The 18898-nt window shown below is 35.1% G+C and overlaps 1 protein-coding gene across 2 annotated transcripts in view; it reads left to right on the top strand.

Moving 5' to 3' along the window:
• The window catches only part of ZNF407 (zinc finger protein 407), a 411466-nt gene that overhangs the window by 163591 nt on the left and 228977 nt on the right, over positions 1-18898 (top strand). For both annotated transcript variants that reach the window (XM_069468342.1, XM_069468343.1), the window contains one exon: positions 5978-6052. In XM_069468342.1, coding sequence (XP_069324443.1) covers positions 5978-6052 — 75 coding nt within the window. The remainder of the gene's footprint in view (positions 1-5977; positions 6053-18898) is intronic.

Below are 18898 nucleotides of genomic sequence, written 5' to 3'. Positions count from 1 at the left end.
TTTGCATTTTCAGCTTCTTTGCCACACCTTCTTGAGAAAGTCAATGTCACGTATCTTCTCTGAGCCCCAATTCCCTCTTCTCTCAGGGTGAGCTGGTAACGCCTGCACTGCATGCTCGTACACGTGTGGGGAGCTACTGAAGAAACATGAAAATGCTGTGTAAACTGTAAAGCATCGTATTTTTTACTTTTTTAAATTATAAATTTTACTTATTGTAGAAATACAAAACGTATAAATCATCTAAATCTAAATCCCATGTCAGAGTGAATTTGAGTGGTATTTGCTTCTGTTCATACATGTGTTTGTACGTGTATATGTCAGAATACAAAAATATGTGTATACATGAGATGATATTGTATGTAGTATTTTTGCCCTTTTAAAATCTATCATGAGCAGTTTTCTGTGCTTTTAATTGATGTATAACACTCTATAACTGTGCCGCTACTATTGAACATTTACATTGTTCTCACTTTTTAGTTGGAATGTAGTTTTTTTGCTGTCATTTCCATTTCTCTTTTGAGTGCGTATTCCAGCAATTGGAATAACTGGTTCAGAATGACGGTCAAAGACTATGATTTGCTTGCTTAGGATTTGGTGCTTTATCCAATTCAGAAAGGAATTATATGAAGTTTATGAGCTGAGTGTGGCATGAACATGTTGATAGACAGATCACGTGATGGTGGTACGTGGAATGAATTGCAAGGGAGAGTAACTTGAAGCAGTAAGACTCAGACATCATGGTTTGAACTATTTTAATTAAAATAGAAAGAGAATAGTAAAGTCTTGCTAGAGAAAAATTGTGATTAAACAATTGATGATTTATGAACAAGTGGTTATGATTACGAAATTGGGAAGATGGTACAACTGATAGAATTAGGAAATTCTGCAGGAGATCACTAGTGAGGCATGATCATGACTGAGTGTTGGACATGTTATAAGGTATTGTCAGTCCAGACAAGAAAAAATGCCCTGGAAAGCCCATGGGTGGAGATAAATATTTTAGAGTCATGCACAAGGACGTAATGCTTGAAGCCCAGGAAGTGAATTATACCTTTGAAATAAGAATGTATATGAATAAAAATATCACCCTTAGAGGATGAGATGAGAAACAAGAATCAATGTAGTAAGAAGGAAGTGATCAGAAATGCTTTAGAAGAACTAGCAGCCAAGTTACTAGAGAGTTTAAGAAAGAGGTAATAAATGGTACACTTACATATAAGGTTCATGAAAAGAATTGTTTCAACAAAATGTTTCCAGCAATAGATAAAATGGGATTTATCTACAGACATGTATTTGTGTGCTACTTGAAAATTTATTACAAAATATTTTAGAATAATGAAAAGATACAGTATTTTGTAATGAGCACTCATTTGCCAAACTGCCCATTACAGCTGAGCTCCTCTGTGTATTTCTCCTTTCCTGCCCATCATTTATTATTTGTTTGTGTGTTTATTTCCTAGCTGTGTGCATGGGAAAGGCTCAGACTCTGTGATACTCGAATAGTGGTGATCACAGTTAGCACCCAGGCCTTGCTTTGTAAACACCACTACCTACTCCAGAAACCAGGGCTGATTTCAGGTCTGAAGCCGGGACAGTAACTCGTGAGCCCGGAGTGTCTGTCGTGCTAGGAATGCGGGAGAGCCCAGACACTAAGAGGAGTCCTACCAGAAGGATAGAGTAGCCAGCTTTAGAGTTTCCACTGGCCAATTCTGAGACAATTTGAGAATTAAAAGGCATAATTATGGAAGTTGATTATAAAATATGGTATAAAAATGAAAATCCAAGAGTCTATGTAAAGTGCTCTTGAAAGAGTGAGGGTGAGAGAGAGCACGAGACAGAAAGAGGGGGGAAATGGAAAGGTTCTTTATCAGAGAATGCCAGGTAACAAATGTTGTGTAGGAGGAATGACAGGACATTGCTGTTTCAGCCCTCATTTATAGTAATTGAGTCAGGCAAGATTCGTTAATGGGCACCCAAGCCACTGGGAGAAGATTGATAGGGAACAGGCTATTCACAAAATATCAAAATGTCACCCACAGATTACTTAAGGAGAAAGGAAAAATAAATATTTACATTGAAGAAATTTGGAGATCACTACCTTAAAGGAATATTCAAATTTAACATCACTAATGTGATGCTAAGTTAACATTATTTTTATCTTGGTGCTGTGCAATTGGAAGTAACCAACATACACAGGTGGTGTTTTTGCCAGAAATATCTAAATTAAACCAAAATCATGAGGAAATAATCAGATATATCCAAAATGTGAGATACTGTTACCAATCCGCTTCCTTAGAATTTGTCATTATACAAATAAAAAAGGCAGGAGGACTGTTCTAGATAGATCAAAATAGACTAAGGAGACAGAACCAAATGCACCAATTGATAAGAGCCTGGCTTAACGTTGTGGTATTTTTTTTTAAAAGCTGTACAAGGCATTTTGGGGATGATTGGGGTGAATTTAGATATAGAGTCAATATTAATTTTTTGGCGAGTAATCTTGATGTGCAGGGGGTAGAAGAATATCCTTTGGAGATGTGTGCTGAAGTCTTAGGGGAAAAATATCATCTCAGTAATTTACTTTCATAGATACAAAATACAAAGAAAAAATATAAAGAAAAAAGTATATTCATACATTCCTAATGGGAGAGAGGGAGAGATATAACAAGAAAGGAAATGTCACAAGACTTTAACAGCGAATCTGGTTGAAGAATATACAAATATTTTTTGTATTGCTTTTTCATCTTCTCTAAGTCTTAACCTTTTTAAAGTAAGAATTAAGAAAAATAAAAGCGAACAATTAATAACTGTTAAATAAATAAAAGAATGAACCTTAACCATAAAAATGAACTAAAAAAGTATTTTAAAGTTTATTCAGTTTTGGGCTATTTATCAATACTTTGTAAAATAGTTAGTAATCCTTTCTGCCTACTAGGATTTTTAGTGAGAAGTCTTTGCGCTTTTTACTTAGGTTATTTATTTATTTATTTTTGGAACCTGTTTTGTCACGTGTCAGTGTTATTCTCTCTGCTGCATCCTTCACCACCCGTCTTTCGCTGCTGCTCAGTGTTAGCACAGTATTTGTGAGAGTATCATGGCAAACTGCATGTTGAGTAAAATGTTTAGATCATAGCTATATCGTATGCATAGCCGTCAAATGTTTATTCAGATTATTTGTGACTACTTCCTGGGCTGAATGAATGCTCTTGTAACCAAAAATCTGATCATGTCAACTGCAGGTGCAGTTTATAGTAATCTAAACAGCTGTTATCACATAGTTTCTTACATTTTGTCTGTTCCCACAAATATATTCTCTTACAGTTCTATGAACCAGAAGTTCTACAACAGTCTCACCAGGCTGAGGTGAAGATGTTGGCAGGCCTGTATTCCTTTCTCGAGGTTATAGGGGAGAATCTCTCTCCTGGTTCTTTCCAGCCTCTCAAAACCACCCACAGTTTTTGGCTCATGGCCCCATCTGTTGTCTTTTTAGCCACACCAGCCTCTCTCTGCTTTTATCGGCATCTCTTTGACTGCTTTTATCGGCAACTTTTTATTGGCCTGCTTTTATCGGCAACAGGTTGTAGAATAAAGCTCCAGGAAGGCATGACTTTATCATCTGATTTTCCATCATAGGGCAGAACCCATCCGCAGCCAGCACACAGGAAGTGATCAGTAAATGAGTTGAGACATGGAATGAAAGTATAAAGGAAAGAGTATTTATTGGGAGCAAGGCATTTCAGTTGGATACTTTTCAGATTGGGAATTAGTTTTATTTTTGGTGATATCCAGATTATAATTTTTTTAAAGAAAATTATGTTCAAAGTGTTAAAACAGTAATGTTACAATGGCAGTTGACATTCAGTAATCACATGTAGCTGGCAATATTATTTCCATATAGGTTGCCAATTTTGTTAGGCAGTCATGCTTGGCTTGTATGTTTTAACTGATGATGATACTGAGACTTGTACATTACTTGCACTTTAAGCCAAATTTTAAAAATTGGTACTCATTCTAAGTCAAATTTTGGGTGAATATATATTTTGTATCTGTACATAATCGATCTGTGTTTTAGTATTATAAACTTTTCCCATTTTTCTCATATTATATAAAAATTATTATTCTTACAAATATTCAGCATTAGAAACATGCAGCAAATGTTAGAATGTTATATTAGGCAAAAGGTTTCCCTCTTTATTTACTCTAGTTTGTTCCCTGTGCAATGTAATATTTTTGTTTCAATTCTTAAAACTTAAACAGTTTAATTAATAAAATTTTTTTCTATTAAAAACTGCACCGTGGTTTCTAAGTTCAGATCTCTTAAATTACACTTGGTCATGTAAATAAGCTGTGCTTTGCAACTTTGGGTTTTTAACCTTTGCTCCTTGCTATTAGCTTTATGTTTTTTTAATTATAGGGAAATGGAGGACAGTGGGGAAGTTATGACTCAAATGGACTGTTGTTATTACTGTATTCTTTTTCACAGGAAATGAAAAATGTTATTTATTTTGTTCAAATCAAGCAGAAACAAATATAGAATATCTTGTAGTTATTTTTTGCTCAGCATTTAATATTATCACAGTTTGATACTTTATATGTGATAATTACCTTTCTATTTTAATGATTGATGGTGTGACCAGTTATTTATAGTTGCAAAGTGTGTATTGTCCTTAGTTGTCATTACCTAATATTTAAAAAAAGAATGTTATTTTCAGTGTATATAAATGCATTATTTGAATAATGAAGTCATAGTCATTTTGGCCTTACTATATGAGGTTCATTAATATTATATGAAAAACAAAAATGGACAAGAAAAGAAAATCATTCACATTTTTAGAAATTGTTTTGTTCTTGGCTTTTGTCATAGGTCTCTTCTGTGAGGCTACAGTACTTTACATTCTTACGTTGCCCATTTGTGCAAACATGTCCAGATGAATTCACTGTTTAATGTTAAGAATCTTATAACATGCCAATTTGATTTGTAGCCCTTCATATCATAGAATGCTAATTAAAATCATATTTTTGCATATGTCATGCCTTTCATGTACATATGCAAATAGATTCTGTTGCCTTTCAGCTATTAGTAATTAACTTTATGAAGGACAGCTGTAATACATAATTAACAAAAATGTTTGCAAGCCCTTTTACATTGAAAGTTACAATAGTAAATTTTTTTTTGACTTACCAAGAGAGCCATTTTAGTACAATGATTCTGAATGAGATCTAAATTGTTTTAAATAATCACATGACGTAATTAAATTGATGCTGTACTGTATTCAGTGGAAGAGTGGTGCTCATGTCCTGGCTGCTGATTCCTGTCCATTTCATATTTATGTCAACAAAATTGAATTAAGTAAGCTGATTTGTGTATAAAATAAGATAGTATGTCAGGTAATACTTTTTGTTTGTTTTAGTTGTTGATATCTTGGCACTTCAGTATAATTTTTTTGTGTGCTGCAGATACTATAAACATTTATATCATTCTTCAAACCCTCTCTTCAAATTATTACCATGTTTTTAAGGAAGCTTCATGAAAGCTATTCATTTTCTCTTTTATGGTCCTTTAAATATTTAATAAAATGACATTTTCTCAAATTCATTTCATGATTGAAGTGTGAGATCAGCTAGGGGCAGTGAATGTTATATGGTGGTGTTGCTTTATCTGTCTCACTAACTGGCTATGAAGACAATGACTAAAGAACCACAATTATTGTTGTGATCTTTTGGTCACTGTTAGTATACCCAAGTCAGAAAATGAGCCACCCGATGTAGATACAGTTATTTTTTCTGCTTTTGAAGTATCACAGTATATTTAATCTGTATGTAATCTTTTTGTTTAGCAAGAGTACGATTGTAATATGCATTTTGTTATATCTCTATATTTCTTGTAATATACATGTTTATTCTTAAATGCTTTTTGTACAAATTTCTAGCAGAGAGTCAAGTTTTAGTTCTATAATTACTTTTATTTATTTTTTAGGGTTGCTTTTGTAATGAAGAAGCACTTAAATACTCATCTACTAGGCAAACATGGAGTTGGCACCCCAAAAGAAAGGTAATTTTTTTTTCATTTAAAAAATACAATTACACTTTCATTTTAGGCATTGTTTAATGACATGACTTCTAGAATTTTTATCACGTCAGTCCATCACATTTTGCATTTGTGGTACCCTGTTAAATATCATATTTTACACCATCCTTCAACAAAAATATATCACATTTTAATTAAAAAATTCTAGTCTAGAAATATTTGAAAGGATTTGGGGGCTTTGAATTTGTAAAACAATCTTGAAATTGTAGAAGACTTAAATTTTAAGAAATTCTGTAAATGCATTGGAATGTGCTAAAACAAATACCTAAAACTAAATTTTCTCTGTTTCTTTCCCTCTATTTTTACTTTGAGGTTTTAAAATAATATTTTTGATTTTTTACTGTAGACTTAGACATTGCTAATATTAAAAAAGAAGTACATCTTGTGTCATCCCCCAAATAATACTACAGTTGCCATGTCATGAAAAATAACACTACAATTATTATGTCGTCAACTGCCAGGTTTTCTTTTTTCTTGCTACTGTATCATAATTAGCTTCATCACATAGACTTAATTATATTAGGTGAACTGAAATATAGCAATGTCAGTTACCAGGTGAGCATGGCTACTTCTGAAATTTTAAATCTTTAAAATGTGCAGCTCACTCAGAACTAGTGCAAGCACTGTCACCTTCTTTAAAGACAGGATAGATTTTCAGCTTCCCTCAAAATCCTCCAGGATAGTATCCAATATTCTATAGACACTCCTAGAAACTTTAGCTTTTTAATGGCATTTTAAAATGTCAATAATGATGCAATTTGTTCTACTACTCTTAACCCTGGGGCCTCTTCAGCCATATTTGTAAATGTTTAATAGTCTTTTAAAAAAATTTTAAATGATCTTACCAGTATTTTCTTTGTTTATAAGGAATTAACTTGACTTTTCTACTGGAGGCATATTGTTTTCTTTAGCTTTGTAGTCTGGACATAGACTACTATTGTGTCAAAATATTGGGGTGTTGGATATGCCTCCTTTTACCCACACTTTTTTTGGACATTGTATTTAATAATTGCAGTCAAAATATATGATTTGACTATGCCATGGATACATTCATTATTCTTGAAATTTAAAGACATTCTATACTTTTTTTTTTTTTTTGAGACAGAGTCTCACTCTGTTGCCCGGGCTAGAGTGCCATGGCATCAGCCTAGCTCACAGCAACCTCAAACTCTTGGGCTCAAGCGATCCTTCTGCCTCAGCCTCCCACATAGCTGGGACTACAGGCATGCGCCACCAGGCCCGGCTAATTTTTTTCTTCTTTATATTTTTAGTTGTCCATATAATTTCTTTCTATTTTTAGTAGAGAGGGGCTCTTGCTCTTGATCAGGCTGGTGTTGAACTCCTGAGCTCAAATGATCCGCCCGTCTCGGCCTCCCAGAGTGCTAGGATTACAGGCGTGAGCCACCATGCCTGGTCGACATTCTGTACATTTTTAAAGAATAATTTGGTAATTGTAAAAGTTATGTTTCATACATGTTAAGTGGAAACAAAACATGTTTTTAATTATATTCCTGTTGCTTTAGGCATTATTTCAATCATTCTATGACCTTATTAGCAGTGCATTATTATTCTTTTATAGATCTAAGGACTGAGAGCCATGAAGATACAATGATGGCTTATTCAATATCTCATAACTAATAAATGATGGAACTGTTATTTTTCTGGCTCTAATTTCAAAATAAATTTGAACAAAATAATCTAGATCAAATAAGTAGTAAAAAGAAAACATTTCCCAACTATTCCTTTAAATAGTATTCATTTTGAAATCAAATAATTTTGCTTTTTATCTAGAAATTTTAAAAATTTGAAGAAATGTTTGTTCATATTGTTTTGTATCGGTGAAAAATTCATCTTTCTCTATATATTTATCTATTAAGCACCTTAAAAATATTAGATACCCTCTATGTATTATGAGTCTGAAGATCACAAGTTTACTGTTTGGTTTTTCATTTACCCTTTTCTATGCATTCCAGGACACTTTCTTTTTCTTTCACTCATTTTCAGTCCCAAACACATAAAGGGAGACTCAACAAGAGGAAAGAGAAAGACTGGATGTCTTTCAGCCCTCTGTGATATCGTAAGCTTTTCTCAGACATTGGCACTATTTTTATCCTAAAATCAGGAAATGAATCTCAAATGAGAAAGAGCAACCATCTTATGGATTATTACGTTTTAAGTATTATAAGTTGCGATATTCATCTAAACCAAACATCTTTGATTCAGTTGTTTTTCCTATTAAAAGTTCTTTGTTTCAGGGGACTTCTTGTTTGGCACTCTCTCTTATTACGTAGAAATACTGAATTAGGTTGCCAGGACTTGTCTACGGCCATACCATCCTGAACACGCCTGGTCTAGGAAGCTAAGCAGGGTCGGGTGTGGTTAGTACGTGGATGGGAGAATGCCAGGACTTCAACATCAGTATAATTTTCAGTAGACACTCATAGGTGGAGAAGACCCAGATTTAAGTGGCAAAAAGTAGCATAACAGATATCAGAAGGCTCCCTTCTTCCATTTCACCCTCCTGCTTGGTCTTAGGGTAAGCAAAGAAATCCTTTATCAGCATGCTCAACCATCAGTCTGGGCATAACTGTTCTCTAAATTAAGTTAAATATTTTTCTTACCTATTTAAAACATTAATGCCTTGGCTACACTTTTGCAAGCTTGCTATATTTTAATTTCTCCAGGACAGTATAATCAGTTTTTTTTTAATGTTTTGAATTTGATTCTTTCCTCTAATGCATTGCATATTATAGCAAATAGTAATAGAAGTTAGCTAAATAGGCTGTGACAATTAAATTAATAATGCATTTTATTTGCAAGTATTTAGGCTTTGTGCTTTGACTGATATATGCAAAAATGATAATTTATTAAAAATAAATTCATATACTTGTACTATAAAGTTTGATGAACCAATACATTTTGTCAGCATGACTATCATTAGAAAGAGAAAACTAAATAATTTCAAATATTTTCTTTGAGACTCCATGAACACCTGAGTGATGGCTTGTGTAAGAACATACTTTTTTTTCCCTAAATTTGCATTAAATCATTTTAAGATAGTATACTACAGTATTTCTGAAGTCTTATACACTTAAATATAAACAACTAAATATAATCACATTCAATTCACATTCTAAAATAATAAACTCCAATTAATTTGCAAGTTCATTCTAAAGTATTCCCTATTTTAAATGAGTAATTCTCTTTGTATTATAAGTAAGCCAAAGTATCTTTATGACTCTTTGAATTTCCTAATAGTAATCTAGCAAATGAGCTTATCCACAATTATCACAATTGGAGCAGCCATGCTAAGTATATCTTCTGTGAAAGCCAGGTGCATATTACAATGGAAGTGGATGGCATTTGTAGTTCAGTGCCTGGAAATCAGCTGGGCTTTGAATGACTGTGTAAATAGGAGGAGGAGGAAATGATTCGCTTAGAATTTCTCATCTAATACATTGCTTTTGTGGTGTGGGGGATACCATTAGGCCATATCTGCACTGGTAGCATCTCCTGGAGGCTGATACACTCAGAAAACCACTTTACCAATAAAAGATTTTAAATTAGATGAGTGCATCAATAAAGTATCAGTGTTAAATAATTTCATAACTAAGGAAATGTACCTGTGTTTTTACTGATGAATATCCAGATCAAAACCTTACTGTTTTTTCAGTGCAGCCAGTTTTGGAGGAGTCTGTGAAGGTTCCCACTCTCAGATAGTGCATTACTGTCAGCAGAGCTGTTGGGTGTGTTCAGGGCCCTGTGAGGGGCTCAGCGCTGGGCAGTATTTTTGTCTAGGCTGAATGGGATTTCCCCCAGGCCTCCGTACGATTACTGAGCTCTGGAATTTGTGCTGACCTCTCCCCTTTTATCAGACATTGGGGATTTGGGGTTAACTGTCTTTCTTTTAATAGTACCTCTGATTGTATTGATAAGTAAAATCTTTCCCCGACCCAATCTAATTGTGGGAGAGAAAACCTGGCAGCTCTGAAACTTGCTCTAATTTGTTTTAAGCCACTATTATAAGACATGACAGTGTGTGAGTCTTTTCGAGACTGTCTTGTACCCTTTCTCTCTCTTCTGAAAAACTTTTATATGTTAAAATTGCATAAAAGCATCACTGTTTTCTGTTTTTCAAGTTCAGATGTAAGCTTCACCCTTTTTCATGAAATATGAAAATACCCCAAACAGAAACATTCTGGGAAAAGCATAAATACATATACATGTACATGCACAGTTGTTTTTTATAGCTGCAGCCAGATTACTTTGAGAGAAATAATATATTTTACAGAAATCCTGAATAACATATAGTATAATAGCTTAAAATTTATCTTGTCAGTATAGATTCTATTCATAGTATTTGATTTAACTCTCCTGTTAAGTCTCAGTTGTCACTTTATTGTCCATTTAAAGAAATATTAATAACTTGTGTTCGTCTAAGTTGCTCTTGTTGCATATATTTTATTTTTTAAAGGATAAAAAGTTTTCCTCAGTATTTACTTCACAGTGAATTTCTGTAAGGTAAATACTGCTTTTTATTTTGTCGTTGAAATGCATTGTTTATTCTCATGGATGTGTTGTGATATGAGGACTGTCTGATGTGCTCCTGTAGGAGCTCTCTGGAGTGCACCTTGTAAAACTCTTCCACTTGTGAGTCCAGGCTTCAGACTCTCCCCACGACCACCTGCAACTTACTGTCCTCGCCTCTCATTTCTTCCCTCCCATCCATCAGTACCAATCTTTCTTCTTTTTGCCTTTTTTCCCCAAGAGGGCCAATTTAGGAAAAATAAAGTGTTTATGGGCTCCTCTCCACTTTAAAAAATATTTATACAAGAAATACCACTGTTGGGCCAAAGTGGAGGGAAACTATGTCAATTCTTTCCATTTTGGGTTGCATATTTTAATGAGTGGGGAGGTTGCTATATTTTAATGACTTAATATTGTTTTTGCATGAGCTGAAGACTCTTCCATTTTTTCCCCATCTCTTCATCTGTAGACAGTTAAATATAAATAATATTCTGTGATCATATGATGTGGTTTTATTGTGAAGAGGTAGGATGCAATAGCGAGATAGCCCTGCTAGGTAATCCCTTCTACCTGGAAAGGTAGATAGGAGTCATACAAATTCATCTAAAGCCAAGCTTATTATTTTTAGAAAATTTGTTTCTATATTTTACTGGCTTAAAACAATAATTTATTTAGGCATATATGTAGATAAGTATATATTTCCCACCAAAGTTACTTGCCACGATCTAGGAAGCATTTCTAAATTAGATTGGTAGTTTGGATTTTCTATGATTGCTTTGTCACCAATGTCTTACGGTGACGTAGAAAATATGGGTATTTTCTACCTCCTGCTTTAGAAGTTTTCCAGGTGAAAGTTTATGCAAGTATCTGAGGTGTAGAATATTGGGATTGTGGATAATTCTCATGGCTCCTTTCTTGGGGAGTGGGGAGCCTGCAGTTCAAGCTTCTCTCGTCCCTGGGTCCCTCACCTCTCGCGAAGCCATGTCCGTCGTGCTCCTGCATTAATCGAGAAGTCAGAAGCTAATGGAATATCTGGATTCCACGTACTTGTCACATAATTTACTTTGGTGCCCAGAATGCGTAGTCCTTCCATTCATTTCCTAATGCACTTTCAGTTTTATCCTTCAGTCATTCCCGGTGCTGGGGAGCCGCCTTCCTTCACTGCCTTGTTTTCGTTTTTTTCCTCCAGTGAAATTGACTTTACTGATTTGCACACAGGTATGATAATGACTTAAATTTAAGAATGTTTTAAGAAGTAACCTTATAAAACTCATATCTTTATTATAAGGTGGTATTTAGGATGCTGTTCATGAAAATATGTCATGTCTTCCTTATAAGACTCAGGGGAGTGATTTCTGTCTGGTCTTTATTCCAGGAAAAGTTATACTTTTCGGTAACCATTTGTCATTTTAGTCTTTGGTACTAGCAAATCATGTATATAATTGAGTTTTCCTCTTTATGTTTACTGCTGGGAAGCTCAGGACCAAAATTGTGATCCATCTCTAGCAAGCAGCGTGGACTTCAGGGAATGCATTTTATTTACTACTCTTATTTCCAGTTTTATCTTTTTTCCCCTTATGGGGAAGTCTCATTTTATGTCAGCAATATATTTTAACAACCTCACATAAATCAAAACCTACATAATTCAAGGGCAGTTTTGCAAAAGGAGTTTTTTTAAAGTCAAGTCAATATTTTTTTGGAAGTGTGTACATCTTCAGCCATTTGGTTTGGGGCACGATGTTGAGCGTTGTGCAGTCCCTATTATTAGATATACTTTTTTAATTGTCCTTGCCCTATTGTATGAACATTTTGTGCATTTTTGTGTAGTCCTTCAAGAGTGCTTTTTACTTCTCAGTATTACCTGTTATTTTAAAGAATGCTTGTTTCTAAAGTTTGCTGATTAGACACAGGTAATAAGCACTCCTCAGAAAAAGTAGAGAGGATCCCTTGCCTTTTATACCAGCGTATTTGCTCTCTGGCTGTATCAAAAATACTGCTTTCTTTAGTGCATCTTTGTTATATTCAAAAAGAAACCATATTCATTACTTTAAAAGAAATTCTCATGTTAGAGGTAGTGAGATTTTAAGTGTTAGTAGTATATATCACAATATAGACATTTTTTTCCTACTGTTTCTAAGATTTATTCTTTATCTATTTATTTTTTTTTGAAACAGAGTCTCGCTCTGTTGCCTGGGCTAGAGTGAGTGCCGTGGCATCAGCCTCGCTCACAGCAACCTCAAACTCCTGGGCTTAAGGGATCCTCCTGCCTCAGCCTCCCAAGTAGCTGGGACTACAGGCATGCGCCACCATACCCGGCTAATTTTTTCTATGTGTATTTTTAGTTGGCCAGATAATTTGTTTCTATTTTTTAGTATAGACGGGGTCTTGCTCTTACTCAGGCTGGTCTCGAACTCCTGACCTCGAGCGATCCTCCCGCCTCGGCCTCCCAGAGTGCTAGGATTACAGGTGTGAGCCACCGCGCCTGGCCTTATTCTTTATTTTTAATCTAGGAAATTTCTGTGTATCCTGGGCACTTAAATAACATGAATATTATAAGATTCTTATTCCTCAGATAATACTGGTTATTATATAGTTATTCATAATAGGTGAAAATATTTAAAAGAGGAAACAGTCCTGAGTAAGGCATTTTGTGGGGGAGGGCATTATGAACATCTCATTTATTCACTAATTCTTTCAATAAACATTGGTTATAGCAACTAGTATGTTCCGAAACTTAGATGGCATGTAGTATTTGCAGTTGACACAGCTGTGTTCTCGGGGACCTTAGATTTGGGGTTGATGGGCAAAGGGTAAGGACAGAGAGACAAGACACGCATAAAGGAAAGGGGCATTTTATTAGGCATAAGACTTGAAGATAAACAGGTGCTACTGCGGGGAGTGTCTGGGAGAGGTGCTATTTTAGGATGCATGATTAGGAGAGCCCCTTTCGAAGGGCCACATTTTATGTGAGATGTGGAGTTGGAGCAGGCCCAGCAGAGAGCACCGTTGAGGGCCTCTGTGGGTGTGCGAGAACTTGGCATGTTCTGTTCCAGTGTGCTGGAGCTGCGCGACCTCAGGCCTCACGTTGGGGAGAGTGGTCTAAGGTGAAGAAGGAAGATCCCAGAGATGTGTGTGTTGTTCTAGGAAATGGGAACCGATGAGAGGATTTTGTTTAGGGGGGATTTCGTTTAGGTAAGAATGAGCCTGGGAGACTGGATTGGAATCTGGCTGAAAGGGACCCTGACTGCTGTGCCAGTGACCTTGTACTCTGCACCCAGGAGGACACCAGCGAAGTGGAGAATGAGCTCCAGGATAGACTGCAGGCTGGCGGGTTAACATTGTTACTGTGACGACCGCTGTTGAACTCCACCTCCGTTTCCGGGGTTACTGCCTGGTCCCTGCTCTCCCCTGGCCACTACTTCAGTTTCTTTCTCCTCAAATTCATAATTGCAGATCCAGCCTGCTAATAAGCCTTTTAATCGTCTGTTTTATTTTGTCAGATAGATTCTTTCCCTTATCCTCTTATCTGTCTTCTCCTTTCTATATTTTTGTTCTACTTAGTCTTCGTACGTTCACACATTTCACCTGCTCAGCAGTCCAAAAGTCCCAAACTGAGGCCCCTGTCCTCTGTGAGTCCTTATTCTTGTTTATGCTGTCCCTGATTGATCTTCTTGCTCGTCACATTCCTATGGAACGTTAGAGAATAAAGCGTAACTAAATATATATTTTCTAAATTAGAAATTCCTTTATCCCACCACTTCTATCTCCCAAAAATGAAATCCAAAAGATTATAATAATACTTTATACATTGTAATTATGTTATCCAGTACTAGTTCAATGACTTATTAGGCCAGGGACATATGGTTTAGCACTCTGATAATCTTAACTAAAATGACAATTATTTTATTTTATTGCTGCCTCTTTCATTCTTACATAGAAATGATTGAATTCTGTAGAGATATTGAGGTATACTTTTTCTAATATGGTTGTTCCAGTTGCTTTGTGTGTCATAATACATTGTTGTTTCATGTGACAAATTAATTTTTTGTTTTCTTTTTTCTTCCCCTCCCCCCGACAAATTAATTTTTTAAGGGATTTTTTTTTTCCCTGCTACTATTTAGTGTAGTGGTTCACTCAGATTTTGGGTATATGAATATCTGCCGTTTTTAATTTTTTTAAGAATCTAGGTGTTTTCTCCCAGCTGGCATCTAGAATATTTTTGGCCATTCTCTTCTTTTATTTCACTTAAATTACTTTTAGAACACTGGGGCTTATACATCTGGACTCTGACTAAAATATGCCTTAAGCTCTTATCTTTAATTCCCAGTCAGTGCCAGCATTAAAGAGAACAAAGGCCTATATGTTCACTGCAGCCTTCAATTATGCTTAATTACCAACTTTGATACAGTTTCATTATACAGTACTGACTTTTTGTGAGCAGTTCTTTATATTCATGATGTCTTGGTAGTTGCTTATAAAAGTCCAAATTAAATTTTTTCCTGAGGAATTTTCAGGAAACAGAACCTTTCTCAAGTAATTTTTGTCAGGTTGCATCAAAGCAATTTGATCTCCCGTTTTAACAAATGAGAAACAAGATATTTGTATTTCATTATACTACAGTGTTATTATAGGAAAAATGAAGTGTTTACATACATTATTTTTAAGACAGTTTTCTGCCCAATTTTTGGTCCTAGGGCCACTTGCATGATTGATCTATTGTGAGTTTAGGACAAAGGGATTCTCCACTAACACTGTGCTGTTTTCTCATACTTAGTACTCATAGGAGCGAACAAGCAGCTGTTGATGTTCTGTACGGGACGTGTCGGTCTTGTGGTCATCCTCGGGTTCTACAAAATGTGTGTCTGTGATTTCTGTTAGTCCTGGATTCCCTTTCAAAGGAATCATAACACTGTTCAATACTTCCTAAGCTATTAGCACCTCCTCAGGTGAATCGTATGAAATTGAAATTTAATAGGTTAAAAACAGTCAAATATTGCTAATCTAAGATGAGTCAACCTAATTTTATTTAGAAATATTTCTAGCATATGATGTCAATATAAAGATCTCTTCTTCAGGGAAACAACCGTTTCTATTGAGTTTAAACTTAATCCAGTTTTTTTCTTGTTTTATGAGTAATGATTTCCTAGAGAGCTGGTGCAGTAATACAGATGAAGGTGGGTCAAGGTGAGAGGAGGGGACGTCTCCGCAGACACGGTGCCGTCTTTGCAGTCACTGCTGTGCTGAAAGCCACGTCTCCAGTCTGCTAGGCCAGAGTCACTGTGTATTTTCTTTTCAAGGCTCAGATTTTGTCTCCCTTACTCTATCAAGCGGTCCCTAGATTTCTATTCTAAAAAATCACTTCTTACTACTTAGCACATTCCATCTTGTTCTCCTTTTAAAAAGGCGTATGCTGTGTCTCCAGACTAGATAGTTAATTTTCTGACGGCCTGATCCTCAACTTTTCTTCCTTGAGCTTTTAAAAGAGTGATTAACACTCTGTAAATATTGATGGATTTAGGATATTAAAATCTTCATTGTGATTTTTCTTTTGCAAGATGGACTTCTAGTTAGCTGGTCTAATTTATGATTTACAGACACAATGTAAAAAAGATATTACCACCTAATGAGTTCACCCCACATGCTTGGGGTGAATGTGGCTGTCTCATCTGTGATGCTGAGGACAGCAGTGTTTTGGAGAAGATTTGGTGAATTAGACCTGAATTTATAGTTATAAAAGTACAAAAATATCATATAGGTACAGCATTTTATAATATTAAAAGTATTCATTTTTAGATAAAAATGTTCAAGAAGTTTTTAGTTGCTAAAATCTAAATATCTCTGTTTCCCTTTTCCATGCTAATCTTGTAAAGGACTATGAGAAACAGCACATTCAGCAGAATATGCATATGAAAGTTTTTATTTAAATTAGACCCAAATTTTCTTTGAAGTTAATTAAAATGATAATTTCCCCTTTCGTTCTCATAGTTCATTGTAGTGTTCAGAATGTCTTTTTCTCACTTTATATTTATAATTATATAATGTGGATGTGCCATAGATTTTTGGAAACTAGACAGTAGCAGGCTTATTTCTGGATAACGAGTGTTTTAAGATTTATGCCATTGCCTTTTTAAAAATCTTATATTGTTAATATGATAATAAGATTTAGAAGATGAGGAAAAATTTTAACTTAAGAAATGACCCTTATGCTTATTAATTTGCTATTGGTACTCATAGTAGTAACAGTATATGAAAATTCTTCAAAGTTTCAATGTGTTTGAGAGACACAGTATGAAAATATTATTCTTATTTATTTTCAAACTAATTTCTTTATTTTTGGTTTTGTTAGCATTAACTCTATTTCCGTTAGATGAAATAAAAACAAATTTAAAACTATTTACATGGAACATAACCACATAAAACCAATAAAAGCCGAGCTGCTGTGGTTGAAGCTGGGAGAGGATCCCAAAGACCAAGACAGTTGTGGAGGACTCTGCATGTCTCACCATAGCTATGGGTCTTTTCATCGGATTAAAGAAAACATCTTTTATACACGACTTTCTTTTATTTGTACAGTAAGCTATTGACATTTGCAGATTTAAAACTCATAATATTGTCAATGCATGAGTGACACACACAATTTAAATTTTTGTAGAAGTTCAAGTTTGAGTTGGGCCTGTTCAGAGACCACAGTGTCAGAGTTCTTAACTTAGCTAGTGAGAGAACCCTGCGTGCAAACCTCAGTACTCTTTTATGTTTTGTGCTCTGTCATGAGTATGTAATACCTCTGAAGAAGTGATTAAAAACAAAACATTTTATTCAAAAGAATCCAACTACTGATGATGCAAAGAAAGAATGAAAAAAATCTAAGGATGTAATCATTAATAGCCAAAAATACAAAGTTGGGATGAAGTAAAATCTGGAATGTGATGTTCTAGTTTTCATGTTGGTTTTAAATTCACAGGTATTCATTATATTCATGAATGAATAAATAAAAACAAGGTAGTTTTGTGCCTGGGGGTGAGACCATAATTTTCCACATTAAAATGATCCACACCATGTGCTTGATGTGTAAACAAAGAAAAGTGATTTTTGGAATTTTTATTTAGTCCTCCAGCTAGTACAAAAACTACCCCATTAAGTGAAGGAGAAAACTTTATTGAATGTTGAAAAGATGATGCTCTTTTTGGGTAATGTTATGAATGGAAAAAGTCTGATTTTCAACAAAAATGGCACTTGTCAGAAAATCATTATTCTTTATTGTAAAAACTTATCTGAAATAATAGTGGTGAAATAGCTTGAGTGGCTGTTTAACTCACTTTTATGATGAGAAGATTTGGCATTTGGTTTGGGCATTTTATTTTACGAAGCTTTTTCTTTGTATAATGTGGAGTTAACCGTGGAGGGAACATCAGCTGACCATGTTGTTGAGAAACATTTTCTTCAGAGAGAAGACGTTCTCAGAGGAGAAGGGTTGTAAGCTGGCACATTTTTCATCCTAGAGGAGAGATGCCCTTACACAGAGGCGCATCCCAGGAAGGAGCATCAACGCCAGGGCACTAGCCCCACCTCACCTGTTAGGAGTATCTGATCAGGCTCTCTGCAGTGTTTGAGAAAGAAATCTTGATTAGCTCTCTCAGGCAACAGAGGCACTGTAAGGACAGATGACAGCTGCCTGTTGTGACTCTCAGTCAGAAACAACTTTCTTCTCAAAGGCCCTTTCATTTAGTTTACCTCTGTGATCTGCTTTGCAGTGGTTTTCTCTCCCAGTGAGACTTGTAGAAGGGTATTGTGGAATTGTGCTCACCTGGCCTCACCTGGCTGCCTGGTGCATTCTGTCAGTGTCTTCACACATGTACTCTTCTAGCAAACTCCATCATTTGTCCTTGTTTTGGTGACTTAAGCTGATGTTACTACAGTAAGGATGTACTGAAATAAACTACAATTTTTTTTCTTTAGTGGCATAATTCATAGCTTTATTAGTGACTTTATATTTATAGAATCACTAAAGTTCTAAAAGGGTCACTTAATTTTTTAGAAATATTTCACTACCTTTTATGAGGGAAGTATGTACTGTAGGACTGTCTAAAGGTCTCAATTCATATGCCTTGCAAATGTCACTGGCTTACTATATTTAATTTGCCCTAACACCAAGTACCGGATTGCAGAATCGTACAAATTTGTATTTTAAAGAGAAGCTTTACATTTCATAGATATGAAAACATTTCAGAAAGACTTGCCCTAGATCACTTAATCAAATTTCTGACAATTAAAAAATGGGGTATC

The sequence above is a fragment of the Eulemur rufifrons genome, chromosome 5 (assembly GCF_041146395.1).
Source record: "Eulemur rufifrons isolate Redbay chromosome 5, OSU_ERuf_1, whole genome shotgun sequence".
In the NCBI taxonomy this organism is placed as follows: domain Eukaryota; kingdom Metazoa; phylum Chordata; class Mammalia; order Primates; family Lemuridae; genus Eulemur; species Eulemur rufifrons.
Note: the sequence above shows the minus strand (reverse complement) of the source record. Positions and strands in the feature narration are given on the sequence as shown.